This window comes from Denticeps clupeoides, chromosome 15 (assembly GCF_900700375.1).
Source record: "Denticeps clupeoides chromosome 15, fDenClu1.1, whole genome shotgun sequence".
NCBI lineage: Eukaryota > Metazoa > Chordata > Actinopteri > Clupeiformes > Denticipitidae > Denticeps > Denticeps clupeoides.
In genome coordinates, this window is record NC_041721.1 from 18,465,831 (window position 1) to 18,482,851 (window position 17,021).

Consider the following 17,021-nt stretch of genomic DNA (forward strand, 5'->3'; position numbering starts at 1 on the left):
AGCAGGTTCCTGATAGAACAGATAAAACTTTTATTATTGCATAAAACATCAGAGTCTAACAATAAGAGAACATGTAAGAAGACTTGGTTTAAATTGTGAATTCATGAAGTGATCAGTAATAAAGACAGAAGACTAAAGAGCAGGTAGCTGCTGTGAGGGGTGAGCAGGTTCTACTCAGAACAGTTGCTTCTCCTCAGTGTCCCAGTAACAGCAGGCTGGGAGCTGTAGGTGGCGTCACAGGTGACTGAGGTGACCGTGTTCCAGTCGGTGGCTCTGAGAGTCAGGGTGCTGCTCCAGCTGTACAGGCCGTCCTTCTGCAGGACCCCACGACCGGCCTCCCCACTCTTACTGCTCCCATCCACCTTCCAGCTCAGACTCCAGCCAGAGGGGGCGCCCTTGTTGGCCAGACACACCAGCGTGGCGGCACCCTTACTGGACACCTCGTCTTTAGATGGGGGGAGGACTGTCAGTGTAGGACGGGTGATTGCTGGGAAAGAAAAGTACCATTTAGATCAATAAATAATGAAGTTATGAAGTGTTTCTGATGTAGACACGTCTCATCATATAACCTCACGTTAATCTCCACAATCATAAAACATACACTGGGGTTTCTGCACTTTAGGTTTTAGAATAATTACAATTAATCTTTACTTTATTAAATCATTGCTGATGTTCTCACATTTGATCTGATCTGTAAATGTGAAACATGCAGGTTCAGCCAAATTAAAGACAAATTATTTTACTACAGAATTTATTTCTAAGAGTGTCAGAATGATTTACATTTTTTCATATAATTTCATTTATTATCAGGTGTGTAAGTAGACGGGTCCAGTCTGGTACTGTTTACCAGTAAAAGATTAAATGCTGGTACACAGTACTGGAAAGAGGGGAAAGCAGCTGCCAAAACCCACAATCCAAACCAGTCAGAGTCACACGTTGAACAAGCAAACACACCAGATAATGTTCTGTCATCTGAAAAATATTCTAAAAATATTTATTAATCTTTTTAGAGATGTATGAAGCTGTGGAGAGGTGAACAATATTAAGTGTGAAGTTTGTGGTTGTTTAACCATCAAGAATTTAAAACTACTTTCACTCCTGCTTATTAGGGGATGTTGATTCTATTAATACACAGATGCATAAAAGCATAAACCACAGCATGTGTAATATACGGGTAAAGCACACAGAAATAAAACATAATATGCACTAGGTTTAACTGTAGAATAAATGAAGGACAGATAATTGTACCTCAGGAACTGTAGTGAACAGGTTTGTAATATATTATAGATATTTATAATTTACACTTTTTACATGAAATTATTTTAGAAATTTTAACACATGAAAACACACAGACTATATCATCATCTCAAAATAAGTAATAAAGCATCAAACTACATGCATAATATATATTTTATTCCATTTATTCATTATTATTTTTAATCAGGAAACAAATAAATAAACAAACCATATCAAATAAAGGTGGAAGAAAATACAAACTGTCCAAATTTTTACTTACTGCCAAGTTCCAGCTTGGTGCCGCCACCGAACGTCCACCACAGTGATGGAGTGTAACTGAGACGTCGTACAAAAACCTCTTCATGCTTCAGTGCTGGTGTCTCTGTATGAAATAGCAGCTCCTCTAACGTTTTCATGTTGGGACTTTATTCTTTTATTAGTTTCTCCATCTTCACTGGTTCTGGTTCTGGTGTCATGTGGCTTTTAATTTGTGTAGACCCCTTGTTTTTTTTTTGAAAGATTCAAAAGTTTGGACACACCTTCTCATTCAATGTGTTTTCTTTATTTTCATGACCATTTACATTGGTAGATTCTCACTGAATGCATCAAAACTATAAATGAACACATGGGCAGTGGTGGCCTAGCAGATAAGGAAGCTGTCACGTCCATGCCGGCAGGTGCACAGAGAGTAGGACGGAGAGTGACGAGAAGACGTGGAATGAAGGACGCTTTCACCTGACATCACGAAACCAGGGTTTAATTGGTGAAGCACAAGACAGGGGAGACATCCGAGACGTAGACACTGGTGAACACGAAACATAACGTTAAAGACCTGACGGCGAACAGAAACGAACAGGGCAGCTTTATACAATTAACACAGGTGAAAACGATTAGGGAACATTACACAGGACAACAATGAAACCCCATTTCGGACAGGATCGTGACAGAATCCCCCCTCCTATGGCACGACCCCTGGCGGGCCAGACGAAGCAGTCCATGAAGGAAGGAGGAAAGTCCAAACACAGTCTTAAATAGTCCGAGTGGACAGGAGGAATCGAACAGAATCGATTCGAAAACCAGAAAAGATGAGATGAACAGAGCAGAATGATAAATGACTGAATGAATGAATAGTCCGGTATTCCAGATGGACGAGCGGCGGTTCTCCGGCGCAGATGGCTTCGGGCCAGTTTGGTACCGGCACCTCGTCCGCCGTCCCTGTCAGTGTCCGGCTCGGCCCGCTGAATGGCCGCTCCTCACCTTCAACGCCGCCAGACATGGGACTGAGAGGCAGGGGTCGGGACCCTGCAGGACAAGAAGCCGTGGAAGACTCCCGGCGAGATGCGGCTCCTCCGATCTCAGCGGGGCTGCATCAGGTGCCGTCCAAATGTGGGTCAGGTCTTTCTGTCACGTCCATGCGGCCATGACACGGCGGGTGAACGGAGAGGAGGACGAAGAGTGACGAGAAGACGTGGAATGAAGGACGCTTCATTCCACAAATTTCACTGTGTGCACCGTGTGCTGTGCTGCTGTGTATCACAAGTGACAATCACTTCACTTTCATGTTCACTTTCACATGTGGAGTTATGTACTTAAAAAAAGTGGAGACCTGGTCTCCACAGTCACTGGACCTGAACCCAATTGAGATGGTTTGGGGTGAGCTGGACCGCAGACTGAAGGCAAAGGGGCCAACAAGTGCTAAACACCTCTGGGAACTCCTTCAAGACTGTTGGAAAACCATTTCAGGTGACGACCTCTTGAAACTTTTGGCCTGTACTGTATCCTTGGCCAGTTCGGCCCATTTCTCTTTGCAGCACCTGTCAAGCTCCTTCAGGTTGGATGGGATGCATTGGTGCAGCCATTTTAAGATCTCTCCCGAGATGTATATATTTTTTTTCTTTACATTTTCATATTACATTTCATATTTCCTTATTCTTAACCAGATTGAGGTTTAGAAGATTTCCAGTTTGTCTTAATTCATCTTCTTGCCAGTAAGACAGAAAAGGTCAGCACGTCCCTTTGATGGGCAGACCCAGAAGGAGGTGAGGAGAAAACCCCAATCAATGCCCCAAGCGGGTTGGGCTCTACTCTTTTCCCCACAAATTCTGACAACATGTCAAAAATCTCAGTCCAGTACTGGTGTAAAGAAGGGCAAAGCGGTGATAATTGAAAGATGGAGGGAACTAATGATTCGCAGCCAGCAGTTTGTAACACAAAGTTACGTTTCAATTGAGCCCAAATTCTGAGAGAACTTTTAACAATCCTATTCTTGGTATAAGGTAAAGTGGAAGACAGAATAGGAGAGTGCAGTAAAGCTTTCAGAGATACAGGTTTGACCGAATTTGCTTCTACCGCCAACCAATTCATTTGAGCATCTGAAGCCAGTATTTGAGGATCCTAGTATTATAATAATAAAACCTAAATTGTGGTAAGGCTAACCAAGTTTTCTTGGCCTTTGTAAGTACTGTCTGTGTAGTCTTGGAACCTTCTTATTCCAGAGTCAACTTTCTGAAAAAATGACTGAGGCAGAAATATTGGTATGTAATGAAATAAGTAAGAAAAACGTGGTAGAAATATAATTCACCGTATTAACACGTGCTGTCAAGGACAGATTGAGAATGGACCACGGTTCACAATCCTCTTGAACCTTAGACAGCAAGAAAACAAAATTAACCTTTAAAAGATCCTCAAATTTCGTGGTGACACAGATACCAAGATATGTAAAGTTATGATGGGCAATTTTGAAGGGTAAGCTATAAAGAGGGTAATTCTTAGCAGCAGTAGTAAAGTAGTAATTCACTTTTATTCAAATTCAATTTAAACCAGAAATCAGAGAGAATGATTGAAGGGTAGTAAGAGCAGCAGGGATTGAGATCGGTAGGTTAGAGATATTGTCACGACTACGGACGTACGAGGGAAGGAAGCGCAGAGGTCTGACATACTGGGAAGGGGGTTTTATTATACAATAAACAAAGAAATACAAATAAACAATGGCGCGGTGGCCAAAAACGATTTAACTTAAATAAGGAACTGAAACTAACCCGTAGGCATGTGGCGATTGCCAGAACTCAAAACACATGAAACTAAACCAGGTCAAGTTCGTGCAGAGAGTTCACGAAAATGCCAGAGACCCAGAAGGGGTGGAAACTTCCGGCATTTATGGGGCGTCAGGATTGGAGTCAGGTGTGGAGCCCAGCTGCAGGCAATCCTGACAGATATACAGTAAAACAAGAGATCTTCTGCATAAAGGGACATTCTCACCTCCCGCCCATTCCTAACAATTCCAGTAATCTGAGTGTTAGACCTAAATGCAATTGAAAGAGGTTAAACTGCAAGCACAAATAATAATGGGATTAACGGGGAACCCTGTCTAGTCGAATGATAGAGGGGGACATTTTCAGATTGAGTATTATTGGTTCTAACAGATGCTTGCGGTGAGGAGTAAAGTATCCTAATCCATGAAATGAAGTGTGTTTTAAAACCAAACCTCCCCAGTGTATGAAAAAGATAGGGCCATTCCACTCTATCAAAAGCCTTTTCAGCATCCAGTGATATGAAGGCCTCCTGAGCTGAGGGATCCGGAGTGTTATAAATTGAATTAAACAGACATCTAAGGTTAGAGAAAGAGTGTCTGTTTTGGATAAATAGACACAGAGATGATGCTCGGAAGGGTAAATTCAGCATTCAACAAGCTGATTGGGCGGTAGGACGAACAACACAAAGGATCTTTGCCCTTTTTCAAATGCAGTGAGATGGTGGTTTGCAAAAGGGTTTGAGGAAGGCAGCCAGAGTCAAAAGATTCATTATAGTAAAGTGTAGTGATTGTCACATGTGATACACGGTGCACACAGTGAAATTTGTCCTCTGCATTTAACCCATCACCCTGAGTGAGATGTGGGCAGCCATGACAGGCACCCGGGGAGCAGTGTGTGGGGACGGTGCTTTGCTCAGTGGCACCTCAGTAGCACCTTGGCAGATTGGGATTTGAACCTGTAACCTTCTGATTACGGGGGCGCTTCCTTAACTGCTAGGCCACCACTGCCCCAAAATTGCATGTACACAGTCCAACAAGCTTTGCCAAAACCAGGGATTGAACCAGCGACCTTTAGATCTTCAGTCTAACGCTCTCCCAACTGAGCTATTTCGGCTCATACATATCTGGTAATAATGAGGCCAATTAGTGTTTCTCATGCAGAGCCAACATAACAAGGCTATAAATCTTTGGCTTTGCAGTTTTATCTCTAAGGATGTATGAGATAATGGCTGCCTGGTACGGACAAACACAGAAAAACACCAGTTGCGATATCACTTGACCATATATATATATATATACACGTCACTGTGTTCAGACTTTTGAAGATTCGTATATGTAAATAAAACCTAAATTCATTTAACTGTTTCTCATTGTGAGTCCTCAGATGCTCAGTGATGGAAATAACGTCCATGACACATCCACAAAACATTTTGCCAAGAGCCTTCTGGCTTGTCCATGTGATCTTTAGCAAACTGCAGACAAGCAACAATGTTCTTTTTCTCCTTCCATCCCTGCCATGCAAACCATTGATGTTCAATGTTCTCCTGATGTTGGACATTAGCCAGTGTGAGAGAGGCCTTCAGTTGATTAGAAGTTACCCGGGGTCCTTTGTGACCTTGCTTACTATTACACGCTTTGTCAGGACCACGCTTCACTGGTCTCACGATTCGATTACGATTATCAGTGCCTCGATATCGATTTTCGCAATAAAATTTAGAAATGATCACATGAAATTTTTCAATGCAAGAGTTAATGTTTTCCAATACAAGAGTCGTACGCATGTGTGGAAGCTTTGATTTGCTACAATGAGCAGAAAAATGTTTGTATTGTTCTCGTCCAAGATGGCGGCCTGTAACCACTAATAACTTTTCAAAACTAAATAACTAATTTCACTGCAGTGACAGAAGGTAAAGAATTGAACCGACATTATTGTTCTACTTTAATAAAAATCAACAGTGTTTTATCGTCTCTTGTTTCTTTTGAAACAAGTTACAGGCAATCACTTTGAAAGAGAACAATACAAAGACTCCATTCAAGCCCTCTATTGTCAAGATTAAATTAAATAACATTTGGAATTTTAAACAATTTGATGTAACTATAAACCTGATTTATAACAATCATTTTTTTTATCTAATATCGTTCCATTAACAATACCTTGATGGGACTATTTAGACTGTGTAATGATTTAGAACTGTACACGTGTGAGAACTGTACACCGTGTGGATGCTTTGATTTGGTAGAATGAGCAGAAAAACGTCTGGTTCAGACGTCTGTGGCATCAGGTGAGCGCGGACTGAACAAAGACCAAAAATCTAAAGCCGTTTTCAGGCCGAACGCACTGCGAGTGTTGCGGGGCTCAGTGGGAAAAGGGTGTGTTTTTTTAAACTCCTGGTAAGACGATAATGTCATGTTATAGGTCTCTGGACAGTCAGAGAAAGATCAGCTTTTCCTCCATTCCCACTTCGAGTGTGTTTCAAAGTGGTAGAAAGAAAACTCGCCCGCTTGGATTCTATTGGTTGCACGAAAATACCTCATGGCGGGCACGGAGCGGCGCTGTACTCTGTAGATAAGGCCAATACAGTCACTACCGGCATTAATTTTTAACCAGAATTTTTATACCGCCTCCAGGAAATCACCAAGCAACATCATTATGATATGATCGATTGTGTTTTACACTGCATCGATGCAATATCAATGCATATCTGCATCGCGATGCATTGATTGTACGATTCATTTCCCCTAATCCCTGGGAGGGTCTTGAATTTCGTCCACTTGTACACAATCTGTCTATCTGTGAGTTCAAACTTTTTACAGATGGTTTTGAAAGTTTTTCCAGCTGGATAAGCATCAATCAGTCTTTTTAGGAAAATCTTGATCCTGCCATGATACACTGTAGAAAGCAGACATTGATAGATAGACCTGCACAAGAAGTGAATTCATAGCACAGAACATGAGATGTTCCTCTCTCAGCAGCACCTGCAGTAGGAGCAGCTGCAACAGTGCAGTCACTGTACAGTCTGACTGAGGGAGGTTTTTGTACGACTCTGTATCACTGTGTGAACACATAGCTGCTACTGATAACATGAAAACTCTGACAGTAATAATCTCCTGCATCTTCAGCCTGAATGCTGCTGATGGTCAGAGTGAAATCGGATCCACCAATAGATCCACTGCCACTGAACCTCTCTGGAGTCCCAGTGTATCGGTTATTAATAACATAGATGAGGAGTTTAGGAGCTTCTCCAGGTTTCTGCTGGTACCAGGCAAACTCGTTACTATAAATCCCAGAACTGGTTTTGCAGTTCAGAACGACTGTATCTTGTGGCTGAAAAGTTCTTTCTCTGGGAGTCTGTGTTACAGTAACCTGCCCACTAACCTCTGAAAAATAGAATCAAACAAAACATTTTAGAAAAGTATTAAATTAGTAAAATTAAATGCTCAGTTTATACATATTTATTCCTGTATTAAATGTAATTTACCTTGTACACACAGAGCAAACACCCAGAAAACAATGAAGAACGTCATTGTGATCATTTCTGTTGTTGTGAAGCATGAAAGTGTGTCACCTAAATCAGTTATAAACTCTGTGAGAGCACTGAGGCATGTGGTGACAATGCAAAGTGTCCCCTCTATGTAAATCATGCTGCTGCTGTTGCTGGACGACCAGATTCATGTCAGGGAGGAAACTTTCAGCTTTTTCACATTTTACAAAATAATCAAAAACTGAAGGTGTCCTCTGCTTGGCAAAATAGTTCAGTTATTCTTGTAGTTTGACTGGTTTGTTTCCTGGATTGAAAAACTTGTCCTGCTGTCTTACATTAACATTAGAGACACATGCAAGACACTGACCAATCACAGCACAGCAAGATCTCTGTGCTGAAATGTCTAATTCAGGTCTTATTTACTGAAGTAGTATTTGACTTTTATTTATACTGTCCACCTTGACATGGACAATCTGGACACCTTAATCTGACCACAAGTTAGAAAAAAATGTATTTAGTATTTACACACTGTGACAATGACAAGGCTGTCCCCCATCCATGAATGTAAAGTTTCTATTATTTTCTAAAATATATATATTCTGTTCTTCTATATTTCTATTTAAGAATTCTGATAATGCTTGAGTGAATTATATGCATAAAACAAAGCACCAATTGCCCCAAGTGCCCTTTTTATTTTAAAAATTATTTTTAAATAAATTCATTATTAACAGTGTATGTGTAGGCCTGCCTGTGCCCCTCAACAATAACATTTAACTATTAAAAACAATTCTAGTTCAATAAAATCATCAGGACGCCTTCAGTCACATGATGACCAATAACCAATGAATGCTTATTGTTGGCCGAGCGGGGGAACATGTGGGAATTTTTACACCCAGGCTTTTTCAGTGAGATTGTTTAACCCCGGTTTATTCAAAAATGGCTATTCTTTCTCCATTCAGTGTGTGTCCCCCTCCCCTTCCCTGTTTATCTGACCGGATTAGTTTTCCCATCTTCTTGAATCACTAAAATTCCTCATCCCCATGTCTTGTGTATTTAGCTCAGGCTAAGTTAGATGACACAACTCCAGTACTACTGACACTGAAGTTGCTTATTTGGTGCTTTCATCGTACGTTCTACTCGCTAATTGTCGTTGCTTTACTAGCGAACAGCTACACAAGCCCCTCTCTTCTCTAGTCTCGTCCTGTGAGACACACACGCACAGCCTGCTTCAGTTCAGACAGCTCTTGTTGCATTCAAGTTCATCACGTAACTTTCACCTGCTGAACGTTCAGATCAAAATGAAAGAATATATTCACTCCAGTCTCCAGTCCAGTGTACTATAGTATTTCTGAACGACGTGTTAGCAGATGTTTGTTTTTTAAGTCAGATTCATCATGTCACTGCCAAGCTTTTAATTGACCTTTTTCCACTGATGCTGAAAAGAAAAAGGCAGACATCCTTTAGGTGAAATTACTGAAAATCATTTGCAATTAAAAATATACTAATTTGTGGTATTAAACATTTTTGTGTAAACTGAACCGTAAATAATTCAAATCATTCAAAGCTTGTTGGTTTACAGACTTTGGGTTTAGGACAGGAAGCTGCAGGAGGCATCTGGTTCAGAGACCTATATTCAATAAATATAGGTTTAATACAGTGTTTTTTAGTTACAGTTTGTGAACGAAGTCAATTAATGCATACTGTATGTGTGTGCAAACACATGTGTGCATGTCAGCTGTAAGTGCCCAGTCCCCACATTTTTAAAAAGGTTGCTATACCACTATACTACACATGAGTATCAGGCTATTATGCATGTTGTTAAAACATTACCTGTCATTTTAAGTTCTGAAGTGTGGTTCTGGTGACCATTTTAAGTAAGGTACAGGTTTTTTCCAGCCTTTCTGGGGGGGCCTATATTTCACTAAAACTATCAAATATGCATACTCACATATTGCAGTTAGCTTCTGGCTAACTGCTAACTATATACAGTATAGTTAGCAGTTAGCAGCTAGTTATAGCTAGCAGCTAACTATATACAGTATTCTGGAAACAGTATGAAATGTCACTATCTGTGCAAGTGTGTTTTTGATGTGTATGACATTTTTATTAATCATGATTTAACATTGTCCAGACATGCCTCGTAAGGAGAGAAGGTGGAAACAGCGACAAAAGGAGCTATATGAGGCTGCTAAATGCAATGGATCTCTTACCAGCTGGATTAAAAAGAGAACAGGTAAGAATACCACATGTACCAGTTGTTGCATTGCAGATATTTTTAAGTATAAAATACATAAATAAACATAATAAAAACAGCAGCTATATTTTTGTTTTATATCATTTATCGATCATTACGTTATTATGGACTAGGTGCAAGAGTTGTTTAGTGTGGATAATGAAATAGTAGATTAATGCTATAGAAAATTTTGCCTTGTTCTCAGATGGACAGCAGGTGGAAAGTGATAGATCAGAGGAGGAGATGGAAGGAAAAAGAGAGGAGGAGGAGATGGAAGGAAAAAGAGAGGCAGAGAATGAGTCACAGGCAGCGCCTAGAGATGATGTAGAGGAAAGGACAAGCCAGGAGACAGAGGTTGGAGTGAAAGAATCAGAGTCAGAGCCCAGAGAAGAGGAGAGTGAAACCATAGAGAGGACATTCTCACATCTACTTGGACTTGCACACCCAACTGATCCTTCCCATGTCCTGCAATTCCACATTAAGTATAATGAAGCCTTTATTCAAATGTGTGATAATATTGGACAATGCCAACCAGTACTGTCATCATACCCAAAGAATGAAGAGGGACGCTCATTTAAAAAGAAGTGGTATGAGAATAACCATGGCTAGAGTATTCTCTAATGTTTTGTTTCAGCTGCCGTCTTTTCTTAAATGATGAAAAATACACAAGCCACAAAGCCTGGAAAACAGAAGGGTTTGATCAGTGGAGAAAGTCTTTACAAAAGGTTAAAGAGCTCAGTGCTTCAGAGTCTCACATGTGTGGTATGGTGAGGTGGAATTCATTTAAGAAAAAATCATTAGAGGCAGATTTTGAAGTGCAAAAGACAAAGAGAGAGAGAGAAACAGGGAAATTTTGTCTCGTTTGATATCCATCACTCTTTACCTAGCCAGACAGGGTATGCCTTTCAGGGGAGATGATGAGACCTTGTCAAGCCAAAATCGAGTCAGTTGAGTTGTTCAGCAAGTATGACAGTGTAATTAAATTACACCTTGATGCCATATAAGAGCAGCAGGGACCTGGAAAAAGACCTCTTGTCTCTCTCCTCTCAAATAAAAGTCAGAACGACATCATCAAAGCTTTGGCCATATCAGTAAGACGCATCATCCAAAAAGAAATGCAAGAGTGTGAAATCTTTTCTATATTGATGGATGAAACCACAGATATGTCACACACTAAACAGGTTTCCTTTGTTGTCAGATATGTTCACAACATGGAAATCAAGGAGCGCTTCCCTAATGGCTCTACTGGAAGAAAATAACCTGAAGATGGACAACATCCGAGGTCAAGGTTATGATGGGGCTGCAAACATGAGTGGACGCTTTAAGGGACTGACAGTGCCTTGTACGTTGCCTTAATCTGGTGTTAGTGGAGACTTAGTTGAAAGACTTTACACTTTTGTAGCCAACTCATATAAACGACACTCTGCATTTATTAAAATGCAGAAGAAGTTGTACCCTGATCAGTGCCCACTGGAGCTGCAGAAGCTGTCGGACACTAGGTGGGCCTGCAGAGAAAGTGCCCTCAGGACAATAAGGAAAGTCCTCCCTGCTGTCATGCAATTTCCTGAGGAAATAACACAGCAAGATCCCCCAGACTCTTCAGCAGGTGATGCAAAGATCCTTTAAAATTGATCCAGAAGCATCAATTTTGAATTCCTCCTGTGTCTGGAAATCACTTGTCCAATCTTCCAAATGACTGCTACTGCATCAGATGCATTGCAGCAGAAAGACATTGACCTAGCTGCATATCGCCATCTGAGGTGCCTGGACAAGCTAGAAGGAGGAAAGTGCCAGCAAAGTTTAAGTTTGTTGCCACAACAGCTACTGCTGACCATGCTTTTTCAACTCCTCAAGAGTACTACCGCATTAAGGTGTACTAAGTTTTTGTGGACACAATGACACAGGAGCTTCTGAGGCGCTTTAAAGGAGGAGATAATTCCACATGGGAAATCTTGAATGCCTTCCATTGCCTGACGGTTCCAGAGAACTGGAAGACAGCAAGACTCTCAACAGAGACCCTCCAAGCTGTGAAGAAACTCTGCCAGTTCTTGTCACGATCCGGTCCGAAAAGGGGTTACTCCGGTCCGGGATCATTGTTGTCATGTGTAATGTTCCCTAATCGTTTTCACCTGTGTTAATTGTATAAAGCTGCCCTGTTCGTTTCTGTCCGCTGTCAGGTCTTTAACGTTATGTTCCGTGTTCACCACTGTCAACGTCTCGGATGTCTCCCCTGTCCTGCGATTCACAATTAAACCCCGGTTTCGTGATGTCAGGTGAAAGTGTCCTTCATTCCTCGTCTTTTTGTCACTCTTCGTCCAGCTCTCCGTGCACCCGCCGCGTCATGCCAGCATGGACGTGACAGTTATATAGCATTGAGGAGGAAGACAAACTACAGACAGAACTTACGGTCTTTCATGCTCCAAACTCATGCCCCCCACCAATCAATGTGACATCCATTCTTTCCGTGGTCAAAGAAAACAATGCACATTAGATCTTCCCCAACATGACAGAGGTGCTGAAGACATATGGCACACTTCCGCTGTCCACAGCAACTGTGGAACGTTCTTTCTCAAAGCTAAAGCTAGTTAAAACCAAACTTCGCTCCCTTTGCTCAGAGGAGAGGTTGTCAGAGCTTCTTTTATTGGCAGTTGAGAAGGATATTCCAGTCGACCACAGTGAAGTCACTGACATTTTTCGCGACATGGCCAACAGAAAGTTACCATTATGATTTGGGACAGGACATGATTAGCATCTTGCTTCTTCCTGCCCTTTCCTGAACACACCACTGTTTTTGTTTTATTATTAATAAAATGTTCTTCAGTTCTTATCCACGTTTGGTAATTTCTACTGTTGTGTTGTTACCTTTGATGTTTGAGAGAAGGAAGGAAGGAAGGAAAGATTACATTTACACTTACAGCATTTATCAGACGCCCTTATCCAGAGCGACTTACAATCAGTAGTTACAGGGACAGTCCCCCTGGAGCAACTTAGGGTTAAGTGTCTTGCTCAGGGACACAATGGTAGTAAGTGGGATTCGAACCGGGTCTTCTGGTTACCCACTAGGCTACTACCACCCTGGAAAGATAGATAATGAAGGAGAGCTCTACAATCCAATCCCCTCAGTTGCTGGTAAGGTTGATGCTACTCTGTGATGTTCAGACGATGCCAACAGGACACAAAAACATTTACACTTTTGTCTGTATCATTTTTTTGTTACATTCTTATCCCTACCATGTCCTACTAAGGTGGTCTTTTCGGTTTATTTTCCTTTTTTTTTTTTGTTGTCTTACAGTTCCATGTTTTGTCATGAATTCTTGCATTCTGTTATCTCATAACACTTGTTTAATCAGCTTATATCTCACTATTGTCTTTCTAATGTCTAGAGTCTTAGATCAACCCAGGTCTGCTCTGCAGCACTGTCCACAGCTGGGGTTGGGGATGAGGTGCACTGAGCAGGGTGGAGGATTTAAGTGGCTGAGCTGAATGAGGTGGAACAGCAGTGGGGGTGAGGGTGTCTGCAGCTGATGTTTAAGACTGCATTCTGGATGAATCAAACCGTTGAAGAAGTGATTCAGTTCATGAATCACTTCTGTGCCTACTGACACAGAGTTTTGATCTTTGTGGCACAAGATGGTTCTAAGGTCTCTCTATACTTCACTCACATTGTTGAGTTGTAGCTGGTTCTCCATTATCTGCCTATAGCTGTCTTTTCCCTCCCTGATCAATCCTTTCAGCTCCCTTTGCTCCTCAGCTTCCCTTTTTTAGCTCCTCTTTGTCTCCAGCTTTGAAGGCCCTCCTTTTATGCTTATGTGTGATTTTTATTTCTGGGATAATCCAGGGTTTGTTGTTGGAGAAGCAGAGCTTTCGCTCTGTCTCTATATAAAATTGCTTTGGAAGCACTCTAAACCATTCTGCTCTCAAGCTTTCTGTCAGGAACAGAACATTGGTGCAGGCAGGACTTTCACAAGATGGGGGACATAAAACAGTATGTTGGAAACACATAGACAAACATGTGTTGGACAAACCATGACAGGACGTCTCCTTCACGGTGCACTTCTCTTAAGATTTACATTCACTCTTAATATACATACAAGTCAGACCATCAGTGTGGTCCAGGCTGAAGATATAGGAGATTATTACTGTATGAGTTATCATAAGACCAGTAGCTGGGAGCCATGGTCCAGGCCACGCCCTCTCCTGATTCCCCACACCTGTTTCCCCTCCATTAAAAGGAAGTCCTGCACCAGTGTTCTGCGTCCAGTCTCTTTCCTGCTTGTCTCTGTGATGCTTGCCTGCATGTTTCTTGTCTCATGTTCCCAGTCTGCATGTCTCCATGTGTAGTGTTTTTCTACCAAACATTCTATTTTCTATATTACCACTGTGTTCCTGAATCAGGAGTTCTCTTTGGACAAATCAGAACGATCAAACGGCAATCTGATGGTCTGTGCCAATCTTGTTGCAACTGGAATGCAGAATATAAAAGAGGTTCTCTTCACAGCTGCGGGCTCTCTCTTTTTCTACCTTCATGTGGGCTTTCTCCTTAGGCTTCTGGGCTCTGCTACCCCCACCCCCCCCCCCCCCCCTATTCTCTAAGGTCCAGGCTCCCTCTCTGCAGTTTGGACCCCTGCTCTCTCTTTCTCATTTCCTTTGGATTTTTCTGTAACCTTGATACCATTTTACGTACAATAATTCCATGTAACTGCAATAGTAACCTGACCAAGTTAATAAATTAAAAACTGTTCAGTCCTGATGAAGGTGCAACAAGGTACTTTCTCCCAACATAATGCTTTGCAATTAAAACAAAAAGTTCTATGTTGGTCTCATTCATCCACAAAACATTTTTCCAAACTGCAGACAAGCAACAATGTTCTTTTTCTCCTTCTATCCCTGCCATGCAAACCATTGATGTTCAATGTTCCCATGATGCTGGACTCATGAACATTGACATTAGCCCGCGTAAGAGAGGCCTTCAGTTGATTAGAAGTCCCCCCGGGGTCCTTTGTGACCTTGCTTACTATTCCATGCTTTATCAGGACCACGCTTCACTGGTCTCACGATTCGATTCGATTACGTTATCAGTGCCTCGATATCGATTTTCTAAATGATCACATGATATTTTTCAATGCAAGAGTTAATGTTTTCCAATACAAGAATCGTACGCCTGTGTGGACGCTTTGATTTGCTACAATGAGCAGAAAATGTTTGTATTGTTCTCGTCCAAGATGGCGGCTGTAACCACTAGTAACTTTTCAAAACTAAATTACTAATTTCACTGCAGTGACAGAAGGTAAAGAATTGAACCGACTTAAAAAAGTGAAGTGATTGTCACTTGTGATACACACAGCATACACTTCTGCTCATGGTGCACACAGTGAAGTTTGTCCTCTGCATTTATCCCATCACCCTTGGTGAGCAGTGGGCAGCCGTGACAGGCGCCCGGGGAGCAGTGTGTGGGGACGGTGCTTTGCTCAATGGCACCTCAACTGCATCTTGGTGGATCAGGATTCGAACCGGCAACGTTCTGATTACGGGGCCGCTTCCTTAACTGCTAGGCCACCACTGCCCCGTTGCATTGTTGTACTGTTACACAATCATTTATTTTATTAATTCCGTTCCAGTCTGCTCTCCCCTGATGCCACAAATGGCAGGAAAACGGCGGGTTCAGACGTCCATGGCGTCATTTTTCAGGCCGAACGCGCTGCATGTGCCGCAGGGCTCAGCGTGAAAATAGTGCATTTTTCTAAACTCCTGGTAAGACGATAATGTCACGTTGTAGGTCTCTGGACACTCAGAGAAAGATCAGCTTTTCCTCCAGTCCCGCTTCGAGTGTGTTTCAAAGTGGTAGAAAGAAAACTCGCCCACTTGGATTCTATTGGTTGCATGAAAACACGTCACGGGCGACCCGAAGTGCCGCTGTACTCTGTAGATAAGGCCACCACAGTCACTACCTTCACTAATTTTAAAGAATAATTTTTATACCGCCTCCAGAAAATCACCAACAACGTCATTATGATATGATCGATTATGTTTTGCACTGCATCGATGCAATATCAATGCACATCTGCATCGCGGTGCATCGATTATATGATTATAAGATTATTTTCAAGACCCCAACTCCTTAGGAGGTTAACAAGGGTCTTGACTTTCCTCCATTTGTACACAACCTGTCTGTCTGTGGTCTGGTGGAGTTCAAACTTTTTAGAGATGATTTTGAAACGTTTTCCAGCCGGATGAGCATCAATCAGTATTTTTCTGAAAACCTTGATCATGCCATGATACACTATAAAGAGCAGACGTTGATAGATAGACCTGCACCAGAAGTGAATTCATAGCACAGAACATGAGATGTTCCTCTCTCAGCAGCACCTGCAGTAGGAGCAGCTGCAGCAGTGCAGTCACTGTACAGTCTGACTGAGGGAGGTTTTTGTACGACTCTGTATCACTGTGTGAACACATAGCTGCTACTGATATAGTGTACACTCTGACAGTAATAATCTCCTGCATCTTCAGCCTGAATGCTGCTGATGGTCAGAGTGAAATCAGATCCACCACTAGATCCACTGCCACTGAACCGCTCTGGAGTCCCAGTGTAGCGGTTATTAATATAATAGATGAGGAGTTTAGGAGCTTCTCCAGGTTTCTGCTGGTACCAGGCAAGAAGGTTACTATGAATCCCAGAGCTGGTTTTGCAGTTCAGAACGACTGTATCTTGTGGCTGAAAAGTTCTTTCTCTGGGAGTCTGTGTTACAGTAACCTGCCCACTGACCTCTGAAAAATAGAATCAAACAAAACATTTGAGAAAAGTATTAAATTAGTATAAATTAAATGCTCAGTTTATACATATTTATTTCTGTATTAAATGTAATTTACCTTGTACACACAGAGCAAACACCCAGAAAACAATGATGAACGTCATTGTGATCATTTCTGTTGTTGTGAAGCATGAAAGTGCGTCACCTAAATCAGCTATAAACTCTGTGAGAGCACTGAGGCATGTGGTGACAATGCAAAGTGTCCCCTCTATGTAAATCATGCTGCT

General features: G+C 41.8%; 2 gene segments (V, D, J or C); both read right to left on the reverse strand.

Moving 5' to 3' along the window:
* Positions 1-84: 84 nt before the first annotated feature.
* Positions 85-16,905, reverse strand: LOC114764310 (Ig kappa chain V-V region MOPC 21-like). The segment is given in 4 exon segments: positions 85-487; positions 1,517-1,550; positions 16,431-16,750; positions 16,853-16,905. Coding segments are annotated over 4 exon segments (717 nt in total).
* LOC114764311 (immunoglobulin kappa variable 3-20-like) lies at positions 7,317-7,792 on the reverse strand. The segment is given in 2 exon segments: positions 7,317-7,645; positions 7,747-7,792. Coding segments are annotated over 2 exon segments (375 nt in total).
* Positions 16,906-17,021: the final 116 nt, after the last annotated feature.